This window comes from Muntiacus reevesi, chromosome 15, assembly GCF_963930625.1.
Source record: "Muntiacus reevesi chromosome 15, mMunRee1.1, whole genome shotgun sequence".
NCBI classification, from domain to species: domain Eukaryota; kingdom Metazoa; phylum Chordata; class Mammalia; order Artiodactyla; family Cervidae; genus Muntiacus; species Muntiacus reevesi.
In genome coordinates, this window is record NC_089263.1 from 30,047,094 (window position 1) to 30,060,293 (window position 13,200).

The window sequence follows — 13,200 nt, forward strand, 5'->3', positions numbered from 1 at the left end:
TTTTAGTATTTGTGGGATCTCTAACAATGCCCTTGTTTCATTCCTGGTATTAGGCCTTGTCTCCTCTTTTTCTTGCTATTACTAGAAATCTGTTAATTTTATTAGTCTATTTGAATAACTACACTTTGGCTTTATTAATTTCTCTGTGTTCTCACCTATAAACCTTTTCCTTCCATGCTCCTTGGGTCTAACTTGTTCTTTTCTAATTTCTTGAGATGGACAAAATGTGGATTATAGGTTTTCCTCCTTTCTAGCTGGTATAATTGAGGCTAGAAATTTTCCTCAAAGCATAGCTTTAACCAGACCCAAAGATTTTTAAATGTTCATTTTTCTTTCTAACTTCATCATGACTTCTTCCCTGACTTGTGGACTTTTCAGAAATATATTCCAAAGTTATAAAAATTTGAGAATTGCATGGCTATCTTTTTATAATTAATTTCTAACTTCATTCCACCATGTTCAGACAGAATGAGTTCAATCATCCAACAGCTGTTGAAACGTTTAATGGCTCAGCATGTGTCAATTTTGGTAAATGTTCCATGTGTGCTTGAATATGTATTTCAATTTACAGTTACAGCCATAAGAAAGTAAGTAGCCTGTATTAAAATTAATCTTCCTGTCAAACACAACTACAAGAGCTAGACAAAATATATAAATGAACTGCTTAAAGGTACCGGAAAGCAACCAATATAGGCAAGATTTGAGGAATTACAATTTCTGAGAAAAGAGGCAACAATATGAGATCCACATTCACCCTAGAATTTTCCCTGAAGACTGCTGGAATTCACAGTGCAGGCAAAGTGACTCCTTGCAGAAACCACCAGTCCTATCTAGCTCAGACAGATACTGGAGTTCATTGAATCTAAAGCAACTGGGACGTCAAGGAAAAATAATCATGGAGACCTGGGAACTGAAGAAGAGTAAGCCAAAAAAAATCTGCATTTAATCTTCCCTTAAGAAGTCTGACAACTGCTAAGCTTTGCATATACAAGGCAAGACTCCAAGAAATCAGAAGACAACAGCAGCTGGGTTGCTAACGAGCTAAGCAGATATTGTAGCAACTGTACGGTGCTGAGGAAACAAAAGCTGGAATTCAGGAATGAAGTGGTCTTGGCAAACACCCCAGGTTTTCAGTTAAGACCCCAAAAGGAACAAGAAAAAACTAAAACATATCAACTTTAATAAAACCTCAAGGCAACCCTGACAGGATTAAGGTGCTCTGTTTGTTCTCTTATTGCCATAAAAAAAAATACATTTTTAGAAAAAGCCCCTGTAACTTTTAATACACAGTGTTAAACATTCAATTAAATATAGCTGCATACTAATAAAATAACTGAATAATAAATGAACAACAAAAACCCAAAAACTCCCCAAAAATGTTTTTCAAAGTAACAAATCCATGGATAGTTCTGACATTTTACTTCTCAGACACAAAATTTCTAAATAGCTGTTATTAATATATTCAAGAAAATATGAATTAGACATAGAACAGAGGATTAGTGCAATAATTAAAATACATATCAATAAAAAGTTAAAGAGAAAGCATTATTTGTCAGATGTATCAATTACATAAAGTTAACTAATCAAGTTGTTTGGATATTTTTATATTTACTGATCTTTATCTATATATACTATCAGTTGAGATAGTTATGTTAAAATCTTCCAGTATAAATATAGACTTTTTTCAATTTTTCCTTTCACTCCTGCCTGGTTTTGCTTTATATGTCTTAAAGATATGTTTATATATGTTTATGTCTAAAGCAATTCAGAATTACTTTATCTTTCTGATGAGGTGACCCTTTAGTACTTAAAAAAAAAAATCTCTCTTTAAAATGCTTCCTATCTACTCCATTTTGTCTGGTTATTCTAAAAATACTAGTTTTGATTTGAAAAGGGTATGTATAGAATATCTTTCATCTTTCCCTGTCTTTTTCTTTTGACTTCTCCATGTCTTCATATGGAAGGTACATCTCTTGTAAGTAGAATACAGGTTTATTTTTTTAATATGGCTTTATAATTTTTGTTTTTAAAATTTAGTATTTAGACCATTTATATTTAATGTAGGGGCTGACAGAATTGCATTTACTTCTAATACACTACAGTTTGTTTTTTATTTGTCTTATCTGTTTTGTGTTTCTTTTTTCCTCTTCTCTGGTTTTCTTTTGGATTAATCAAAAGGATTATTAGTTGAACATTCTTTTATTCTTCTTTTTTGCCTTCTTGAGTTTATAACGCATCCCTGACTTATATCTAATACAAATTATTTTGTAACTTCCTAGATAATGCTAGTTCACTTTCATGCATTGGAGAAGGAAATGGCAACCCACTCCAGTACTCTTGCCTGGAGAATCCCAGGGACGGCGGAGCCTCGTGGGCTGCCGTCTATGGGGTCGCACAGAGTCAGACACGACTGAAGCGACTTAGCAGCAGCAGCAGCAGCAGCAAATGCTAGAACCTAGATAATATAAACTCCATTTTTCTGCTCTTATCTTTTGAATTATTGCCATGAATTTTCATTCTACATACATGTCAAGCTCCACAAGACATTGTTCCATACAGTCAATACACATTTAATGTTATCTACACGTCTACTCCTTCCAGTGTTCTTCATTCCTTCACGTATTTTTGGGTTTCTATCTCGGATCATTTACGTGCCACCTGAGGAACTCTGCAGCATTTCTTTTAGTGTAAGTCTGCTAATTACAAATTCTCTAATTTTTTATTTATCTAGAATTACCTTTATGTCACCTTCATTTTGAAGGTAATTTTTGCTGGATGTAGAATTCTATCTTGCCAGTTATTTTCTTTCAGCACCTTAAAGATCTCATTCTACTCTCATCTGGCTTTTATCTGCCATGAGTTTACTGTTGCTCGTGTGAAAAGTCTTTTTTTTAAACTGATTATTTGCAAAGATTTTCTAGTATTTTTTTTTAGTATTTTTAGTATATTGCATCTAGATGAGATTTATTTTGTATTTTTCCTACTTAGAGGTTTACAGCATTTCTTGAAATATAAGACTTTTATGTCTTTTGCAGTTTGGGAAAATCTTCAGTGATTATTACCTCCTCAAATGTTGCTTTTGCACCATTCACTCCATCCCTTCACAGACTCCATTTACGTGTGTGCCTCTTATGCTCTTCTCTGCATTCTATTTCTTTTTTTTTTTTTAATTTTCTTTATATTCTTTATTTTCTTTATATTCCTTTTTATTCTATAAAGTGATAAAACTTTGGAATCTCTTCATGATTTAACCTCAGTATTTTCTACTGACTTAGAATTAATTCAATACCAAGTCTCTTAAAATTTTAAATCTCTTCTAACATGTGCAACCACATTAGCTGCTTTAAGAATTTCACTTATCTTTTTGGATTCCTCTCTTACAGAGCACTGTGACCATAAAAAAATCTGGATTGGTTGCTCCCTAGACATGCACAATGCAAACATCCTGGGATCACCACCACAAAATTATTACCTTTGCCTCTTGTCTGTAGTAGTGACAGTGTTGATGAAGTTAAAAAAAAAAAAATGTTAAGACCTTGCATGTTTGAAATGTCTTTAATTGACTCTCACATCTAATGGATAATTTGGCTGGACATAGGATTTTAGCTTTGAGATTACCTTTCTCCAGAATTTTGAAGACATTGTTCGATTTTCTTGTGGCTTCTGGTAATTCCGCAAAAGTTGATTTTTTTTAATTGATTCAGAATCAATTCTGATTCTTGGTCATTTGTATATAAACTGATTCTTTTCTATTTTTAGAGCCTCTCATCACCTGTATTACTCATAAATTTCCCAACAAATTTTGATGTCACTCTACTTTCATCCATTATACTGGACATTTAATGAACGGCCCTTATGGTTAAAAACTTATTATCTTCAGGTTAAACAAAAGTTCCTTTAATTATTTCATGACTTTTTCCTTTATCTTTCTATAACCCATTATTATTCAAATAGGGGATAGTTTCATTAACTATTTTTATATAAGAAAACTAAAATTTAACATCTGAAAATATTAATCACCTTATTTCCATGAAAGTCTTTGAGTCAGGAACCTGAAGAGTGCTCAGTTTTTGTGGGGGAGGTATAGAGGGTACTCTTCTCATCTCCATATGGTGTCAGCTAGGGTTATTCAACTGAAATCAGAGAGTGCATGATAACCTCACCACATTCCTACAGTTTTGACACTAGTTACTGACTTGAGATATTTCTTCCCCTGGCCACTTTCTCTTCATATGGTCTCTCATTATTCAGCAGACTATCTTGGGCTTCTTTACAGGGCAGTTGACTTCTAACAAGAAAACTGACGCTGCAAGGACTCTTTACCAAGTACGCTGGGAATTTACTAAATGTCACTCTACGTACATTCATATCAAGTCACAGGACCAACCAAAGACTTACGGGGAGAAAAACAGACTCTACTACTTGACAGTGGGAATGGTATGCATGCACATGGATGAGAGAAATTGTCCAGACCCATTTTCGCAACAATCACACAATTCACAACCTAGCTTCAAATTGCCAAAGTCTTCCAAAACTACCAGACATTCATCCAATTACAGAATCAGCCTCAAAGACCAGTATCTCATGATCTATACCAGATCTGCGGAGAAGGCAATGGCACCCCACTCCAGTACTCTTGCCTGGAAAATCCCATGGACAGAAGAGCCTGGTAGGCTGCAGTCCATGGAGTCATGAAGAGTTGGACATGACTGAGTGACTTCACTTTCACTTTTCACTATCATGCATTGGAGAAGGAAATGGCAACCCACTCGAGTATTTTTGCCTGGATAATCCCAGGGATGGAGGACCTTGGTGGGCTGCCGTCTATAGGGTCACACAGAGTCGGACACAACTGAAGCGACTTAGCAGCAGCAGCAGCATACCAGACCTGGATGAGTTACTCAGGTATGGGTTCTTCTGATCTGGAAACCTCACAGTTCAGTAGGAGGAGAGGGTATGAAGAGGAAGAAAGATTGAGGCGTCTTAACATTATGAATAGTCTTTCACTTAACTTCTTTATTTTCAATACAATACTCCCATCTTTCAATGTAGATGGTATCCCTTGGGTCAAATACTATCTTCTGTACCTTCTCAAGAGAATGAACCCCCAATATTTTGTGGGGTGAGTAAGATACATCTACTCTCCTCCTACTATTCAGAGTAATGAAGAATTGAGGAAGACTCAAGATTCTTCTTAACTTGTAATCCCTATCTATACTCTCACGTCCAAAGATACTGGCTCACACCAATTTTTGATCTTTTGGAAGTTATATGGAACAAATTGGATTGCCTGACGTTGACAGTTTTGCCCACTCTCAGAGCTGAAAATTCAGCGAGCTTACTCAAATGTCACCACTGGTCTTTCTACTTTCCAACTTTCCAAATTTTGCTCATATCATCTCTTCTCCTGTCTCTTTTTCTTTAAGTCCTTCCATATAATTTCAGTTGAGTTTGGGGACAGAGTAAGATAACTGTTTGTGCTCACTTTGTCATCTTTAACAAAAACCAACTTTATAGCATATTATTAAAAACTTGAGTATTATAGCTACTGCAGTTATAAATTAAACTTAAGTTATACACCATAATTCAGTGCACAGTTCAGTTGCTCAGTCGTGTCCAACTCTTTGTGACCCCATGAACTGCAGCACCACCAGGCTTCCCTGTCCATCACCAACTCCCAGAGCTTGCTCACAGTGCACAACAGTGCATCAAAACCCCGAAATGGAAAACTAGTAAGTGGTCAAAAACAAAATTCCCTGGTACATTAACAATATTATTTTTCAGTCTAGCCATAATTAAGATCAATCATTTCACTTCAACCAAATGAGTCACACTCATTAATACAGCTTTAAACAAAACTATGATACATCTGTAACATCTTACAGAAAAATCCAAATGAACTTTTTGGCCAATCCAATATAATTCCTTGTGGTTTTGATTTTTTAATACATCTCTCTCAGACCCTTTCAAGATACAGACACTAAGCTTTATGATTATACATTTTCCTACCTTTTCCTAAGAAAGAACTCTTGCCGAGTCTCAATTTTCTACTTTCTCAATAGAGAAAGCACAGGCAATATATTCTATAAAAGTAAGGCATATGTTTGAAACAAGCCAATACATCTTACTGAGACCAAAATGGAAAAAACAACACAATATCAGTAATGAAGCTATTGCATTACGTTTGTTATATCCAATAAAACATTTACCAACCAAAAAGCTCCAAACAGATTTTTCATCAAAGAGAAAAGAAAGCAGTATTCTCAAGTTGTCTCTAACTCATAATATAAATTCATTATTTCTTACTATCACTCTAAAATCCAAGTCTCTAAAAATGTATATATATAAAAAAATCTACCCCAGTGCTTCCCTGCTGGTCCAGTGGTTAAGAATCCACCTTGCAATGCAGGGGCCACCAGTTCAATCCCTGGTCCAGAAAGATTCCACATGCTGTGGAGCAACTAAGCCCACGTGCCACAACTACTGAGCACATGGGTCACAACTACTGAAGCCCGTGCACCCTAGCGCCTGTGCTCTGCAACAAGAGAAGTCACCTCAATGAGAAGCCTGCACACCGCAATGAAGAGTAGATCCCCCAACTGGCCACAACTAGAGGATACTGGCACAGCAATGAAGACCTAATGTAGCTGAAAATTAAAAAAAAAATCCACCCTGAATTTATGTAGAAAACCTCTATGGAATAAATAAAGGTGGATCTTTAGATAATGGCCCTTCTATTTATTTTTGACCTTTATTTATTCTGATGGTATGGAAAACAAGATACTTGAGTAAAGATAAACAGGATATTATTTCAGTATTTAAAATATTAATGAAATGCATTTAAATAGTATTTAAATATTAATGAAGTATTGGCATGATATTTTTAACTAGAGGATGAACTACTGTATTTCTTTTCTACTTTAAGTCAAAAGAGTTATAAAGGATCTTAATAAATGAATTGACAAAAGACATCATTCTCAAAATTGAGACTAGAATGATCTTCCTAAGTTTTCATATAGTTTTTTAAGATTATTTTATGATTGTAACTAAAGTAACCTAACATCACAGAAATGATGCACCCAGATAAATATACAATGCTACTATGACCAATTTCAAATAAAATAAATAAATCCACTTGTCTGCTGCATAAAAAGGTTGATTCAGAACCACTTGCCATTTCTGCGGGAAGGCTTTTGCACTGCCGCTGGTGGGCAAGACTGGGCAGGTGCTACATCTGAAGAAGCAGCAGAGCCTGTATGATGAGCCTTCACCTTGTCAGCCCAGCTGACACCTGTGGGAGCCAGGCGCGGAGCAGCCACTGCGCCAGATGAACCCCTATGGAGAAAATGACTGAATTTAATAAATAAATATATGTTAAAATTTTAAATATATACTTAATATATCTAAATTTTAAATGAATTATATGTGTGAATGTATATTCACACATACAGGATAACATACTATCATAGCAACTGAAGGCAAATGTATTCATAAATATCCTGGACTAATACTTCATTAGTCCAGCATAACATATAGTATGGGAACAAACATAATCTAAAAGCTGTCACTAGTTCAGTTTAAAAGAAAATCTCAGTGAAAGGGAGAATCTTAAAAAAATATGCACATATACCTGCACATATACCCTTAACTTTTTATTTTCATTTAAAACTCTTATCTATTAATAATATAAATGTCCATTAATTTGACCATATATCAACACAGGCACTATTAAAACAGGGTTTTTCACGTGTATTATTTCTTACATGAACCTCAAGTATGATGCCTCATTGACAATGTTCAATTTTGGGTTTTTTGAAATGGAGTGATAATTTAGTGACAACTATTAAATAATCTAAGTACATAATTCTTCTCAACTTTAATAACCTCTCCAAGCTTTTATAGTTGTCCTATCCACTCCTCATTTGACAGCAAAACTTTAACCATTCACTTTATCAAAGCTTCCCAAAAACTCACCTTAGTTTTCACAGAAACAATGACTCATTCTATACTCATATTTTAGTGGTTTACTTAATATTTAAGTCATGAGTTAAAATACAGACAACTTAAATAAACAAGTTTGGTAACTAACTGCAGAGTCTAAAGTAATTAACTCAACCAGTAAGAAGAGAAGTGAGTATATATACTAAAGTCCGCCTATAAGCCACAGTTTTTCAGCATACTTTATTATCATTTTATGATGATAATAAAAGGTGTCAATTAATTCAATGATACAACACATGAAGATCAACATGAGAACTTTATTATGCATGCATTAAAGACTTTCAGTGTTAAAATAAACCATGCACCATACAAGACTCTCTGCACTACAGACCAATGGAATGCATTATAGGGGAATTTCTCTTAAAATGGTGTTGGAATATACAAACATTTGCTTTTATTTGCTTATATATCTTTCCCCAACTCCACTAAAGTTCAATTATTATAAGGCTCCAAAGTCCATCAACCTTCACCTAGGGCAATATTATCTAATAATCTCATTTAAAGCAAAAAATTGATTCTACTGAATAACACTTAATGAGCTCTTACTAAGGGCTGAGTACAAAGCTAGATGCTTGGGACACAGAAAATATGACAAACATCTTGCCTTAAAGAAGGTCATAGTGTAAGAACAAAAAATAAACATTAAAAATTTTAACACACTGAAAATCTAATAATAATATACATATATGCAAGGTCCAGCAATAACAGGAGATGAAACTGACCGTGGACATGGAGACAGGAGCAATGAGAAGCCAAGAAGAAAAGATAAGTTTTAACAGAACAAAGATAAATGACCAAGCAAACTACTTACTGACCCTCACACTACAAATGTTAAGACTCACTCTGAAGAACTAGACTCCAAACAGATATTTATCTTTAAAAGCTAATTTTGCTATGGAAACTTAAGGAAAACAACAGTGATAACTTCCACGAACAACGTCATAGGTGCCAGAGGTATCAACAGCATTTTGGGCAAACAGGGGTAACTTAAAAGGCAAAGATGGAGAATGAGAAGTCCATGGGGGACTTTGAAAAGCTCTAATACATTCCTGGAAATCAAAAAGACCACACACATGCTCTGGGTTGTGTGCAAACTAAGGAAAAGTCTGGAACAGCTCTAATCTCTCACCTCTGACTGCCCTTGAGGCTCTGGGGAAGCAGGAATTGAGAGCAAAGTTAGAATTGTAAACTCCAGAGCACTGAAGACATGGTGATCACACATAAAACTAGAAAAGAGCTAGGAGATTTATTGGTTCAAGGCATTTAAGGAAATCTCTGTCAAATCATTAGCTGACAACTAAGATAATGAAGTAGAGACTTAGTGACTATAACAACAAAGAACACAGACTCCAGAAGACTAATTCAAGAAAGTCACGAAACAAACAGTAGCAGACTAACCGTGACACAAACCTGGCGAGTGCAGCAACCTGCTCTCCAGAGCTATCACACTATACTGTTCAAATGTCCAATGTTTAACAAAAGCCGTAAGACACGCAAAGAAACAGGAAAGTACAGCCTACTCACAGACACACAACAGAAAAGCAACCAAAACAAGTCCTGAAGGAAGCCTGAACACTGGACTTACTAGACAAAGACTTTAAATGAGCTATTATACATATGTTCAAAGAATATTTAAGAACAAACACAACCATGTCTAAAAATAAAGTGTGAGAAAAATGTTTCACCAAATACAGGATATCAATAAAAATTAAATCAAATATGAAAAATAATCAGAGACTTTCCTGGTGATCTAGTGGCTAAGATTCTGTGCTCCCAATTCACGGGGCTCAGGTTCGATCCCTGGTCAAGGAAGTAGACTCCAAACACCACAACTAAAGATCCTACATGCCACAGTGAAGACTGAAGATCCCACGTGCTGCAACTAAGACCTGTCGCAGTCAAATAAATAAACAAATAAATACTTTAAAAGAATTACATAGGTGTTTTGGAGTTGAAAAGTACAATAATGAAAATGAAAAATTAACCAGAGGGGCTCAACAGCAGAATTAAGCTTGCAAAATAAAGAATTAGCAAATTTAAAAAGAGGTAAATTGAGACTATCTAACCCAAAAAACAGAAAGAAAAATGAATGCAGAAATTTGAACAGAGTCTCAAAAACTGTGGAACACCATCATAAGTAACACAATCCCAGTATGAGTGGGATTTCCAGAAGAGAGGAGAGAGAAAAACGGACAGAAAGAGTATCTGTAGAAATAATGGAAAAAAACTTGTCAAAACTTAATTTGATGAAAAACATTTATCCTCAAATCTAAAAAAGCTCTACAAACTCCACACCTAAATACATCATAATCAAACTACTGAAAACCAAAGACAAAAAGAGAACCTTGAGAGCACCGAGAGAACTGAGGTATCTCATGAAAGAAGAACACCTTATCCCTCATCAGAAGCCATGGAAGCCAGAAGGCAGTGAGAGGACATAGTCAAAGTGCTAAAACAGAAAAACTCTCAATCAATAATTCTATGTAGAGCAAAATTATCCTTCAAAAAACTGAAAGATAAATTAAGATATTCTCAGATAAACAAAACCTGAGAAAAACTGCTACCAGCAGACCTGCCTAATAAGATATATTAAAGACAGCTCCAGCTGAATGATAGGCCACTAGACAGTAACCTGAATCCACATGAAGAGATAAAGAGAACCACCAAAAGTAAATAACTATGTAGGTAAATACAAAAGACAACACAAACTTATTTCTTCCTATAACTCTTGTGTGATATAAAAGACAACTGCATAAAATAGCAATTATAAAACTGTTGATAAGATTATAATGTATAAAGATATATTACTGTCCATATGATATATAACACAGTTTATGATATATTTAGGTCATCTGTTATAAAATTGACAGTTCATGCTACTAATCATTTAGCATGAAATATGTTTCTGAGTTTTAACTTTGGGATCCTATGTTTGAACATAAAATACTTCCTAAAAGTTAAAACTTTACTCTCCTGAATTTTAACTTTTTATCAAGCATAAACAAAAACATGTACAAGGAAATATTTATAGAGAAATGCAAGTTTTATAATACAAGCATATTATCCACAAAAAATTTATTTACTATAATGCAAGCCTTAGTAGCCTTTTTTGAGTTCATCTCACCCAAAATTTAAGCTTCTTCGAGCACTTGATGTTACATTTATTCTATCTGTTGACGGACTTGGAATCACATGACGTCCTGGGGACATCTTCTTTACTTCCCATGCCAACGAAGTTGGTCTGCCAATTCAAGACACACAAGATTAAAAGAGAAAAGAGGCGGCGGCAGTGGTGGTAGGGTAATCTAATCTTTTCTCTTTGTTGTTAAGTGCATGAAAACATAAGCAGATCACACTGTCTATCAGAAAGCTATTTGCCATATTACCAGTAAATAATTCCAGATGATGTAAGGTCCAGGATTTTCCATTCACTACAGCAGGTTATGGGGTTACAAAGACATGACATAAACTACTTATATTTTAAAAGCTTCCATACACCCAGCTATAAACACATTAAAAAGGTAATGGTACTAATTTTGGCTACTTGTATCCAGTGTTGTTGGAGAGCTAAGAGTGTAGAGCAGAGATCAAAACAGAAAGACAGTGCTGAGGGTTAAACTGAAGACTACACATTCATCCTCTACCTCACCCACAAGAGCAACATCATAAACATTTCACTGTTCTTTGCTAGAAAAGCTAACTATTCCTCCTTCTTCACTGGCCCCACACCAATCAGTTGATAGGATGCATCATCTCTACTTGAAAAAAATTTCCCCAAGCAATATCTTCTCTACCCATGCCCTCAATCAGAACTTCATAACTCTCCAAATCTCCTAGTCTCTTACTCTTTATTCAATTTAGTGACTGTGAATTTCTTCTCTCATTAAAAAATGATGCTAATTACTAGAAAACAAGAAAATTCATATAGATGTTTATCCAAATAAAATCTAAAGCTTTTGATATTTTATTGCCAAATCACATGGGAAATAAATTTTGATGCCTGAGATGATGAATGAAAGATGGATAATGCCACCTATAGGAAATTAAAGATTGCTTTTTATATCTGTGAGCTGCCTCAGGAGGCAAAGAGGAGAAATGTTGGGAAGTTCTTAAGGTAAAAAAGTTGCCTCAGGGATTTCTCTTGTGGTCCAGTGGTTAAGAATCCGACTTACAATGCAGAGGACATGGGTTCAATCCCTTATCAGGGAATTAAGATCTCACATGCCTTGGGGCAACTAAGCCTGTGTACAACTGGAGAGCTAGTATGTCACAACTACTGAAGTTCGCACGCTCTGGGGCCCCACACCTTGCAACTGGAGGCTCTATGTGCCACAATGAAAGATCCCGCAGGCTGCAACTAACACCCAAAGCGGCCAAATAAATAAAATGTGTTTTTTTAAAGTGTTGCCTCAGGTGTATTTTTGAACTATGATGCTCGGATAGGCATAGCTGTTAAGCTTGGAGTTGGCCTCAGAATCTTTCTCACTATAATCTTCCACATAGACACTGCTAGCCTGGAGTTTGCAAGCAAGGAAAAAAAAAAAAAAAAAAACTAGCTAGCTTCTATAATGCATTGACAGTTACATTACAGACCCTTTTTGGATACAAGGGACAGAAACTTCATTAAGCTAAAAAAAAAAATAAAAGAAAGATTTATTGCAAGGATATAAACTTACAAGGATAAGGACATCCTCAAGGTGGCTCATGAGGATTAGGTCTGGAAGAGGCAGGCTTTAAAGCAACACTCTCAAACTGTGAAAGACCAGATGATTTCCCTCATTTCTGCCCTCTCTGTACATCTATTCTGTTTTCTTTGAACCTGATTTCCTTTGCTTATCTTTTCAAGGGCAATACAGTCACCAATTCCAAATCAGCATGATGATCTGGTTCAACCCCACTAAAGAATGTATCCCCCACTCCCACCCGATCTAATCACCTGTTACCAAGGGGTAAGGGTGAAACTGCTTATTGCAAAGACAACCCGTTTCCTTGAATTTGGTTTCCTGGGAACCAAGACTTTCTGGATTTGTCCCTTGGGATTACTTCACTCTCCTGGTTTCCTCCTGGGGTTGACAGACTAGGACGGGAGAAAAGATGCCTTCTCAACAGGATGGTTCCACTGAGACTGAACCAAGGTTAAATCCAAAGAAAAGAGGCAGCCTAGGCCTGTTTTCTCTGGGTAAAAGGGCATCACTGTAG

At 35.5% G+C, this 13,200-nt stretch overlaps 1 protein-coding gene across 2 annotated transcripts in view; it reads right to left on the reverse strand.

The window, feature by feature from the left end:
• SCAPER (S-phase cyclin A associated protein in the ER) overlaps positions 1–13,200 on the reverse strand; it is a 398,005-nt gene that overhangs the window by 300,688 nt on the left and 84,117 nt on the right. For both annotated transcript variants that reach the window (XM_065906683.1, XM_065906682.1), the window contains exons 7-8: positions 11,126–11,242; positions 7,175–7,335 (exon numbers count right to left, since the gene is read on the reverse strand). In XM_065906683.1, the coding sequence (XP_065762755.1) occupies positions 7,175–7,335; positions 11,126–11,242 (278 nt within the window). The remainder of the gene's footprint in view (positions 1–7,174; positions 7,336–11,125; positions 11,243–13,200) is intronic.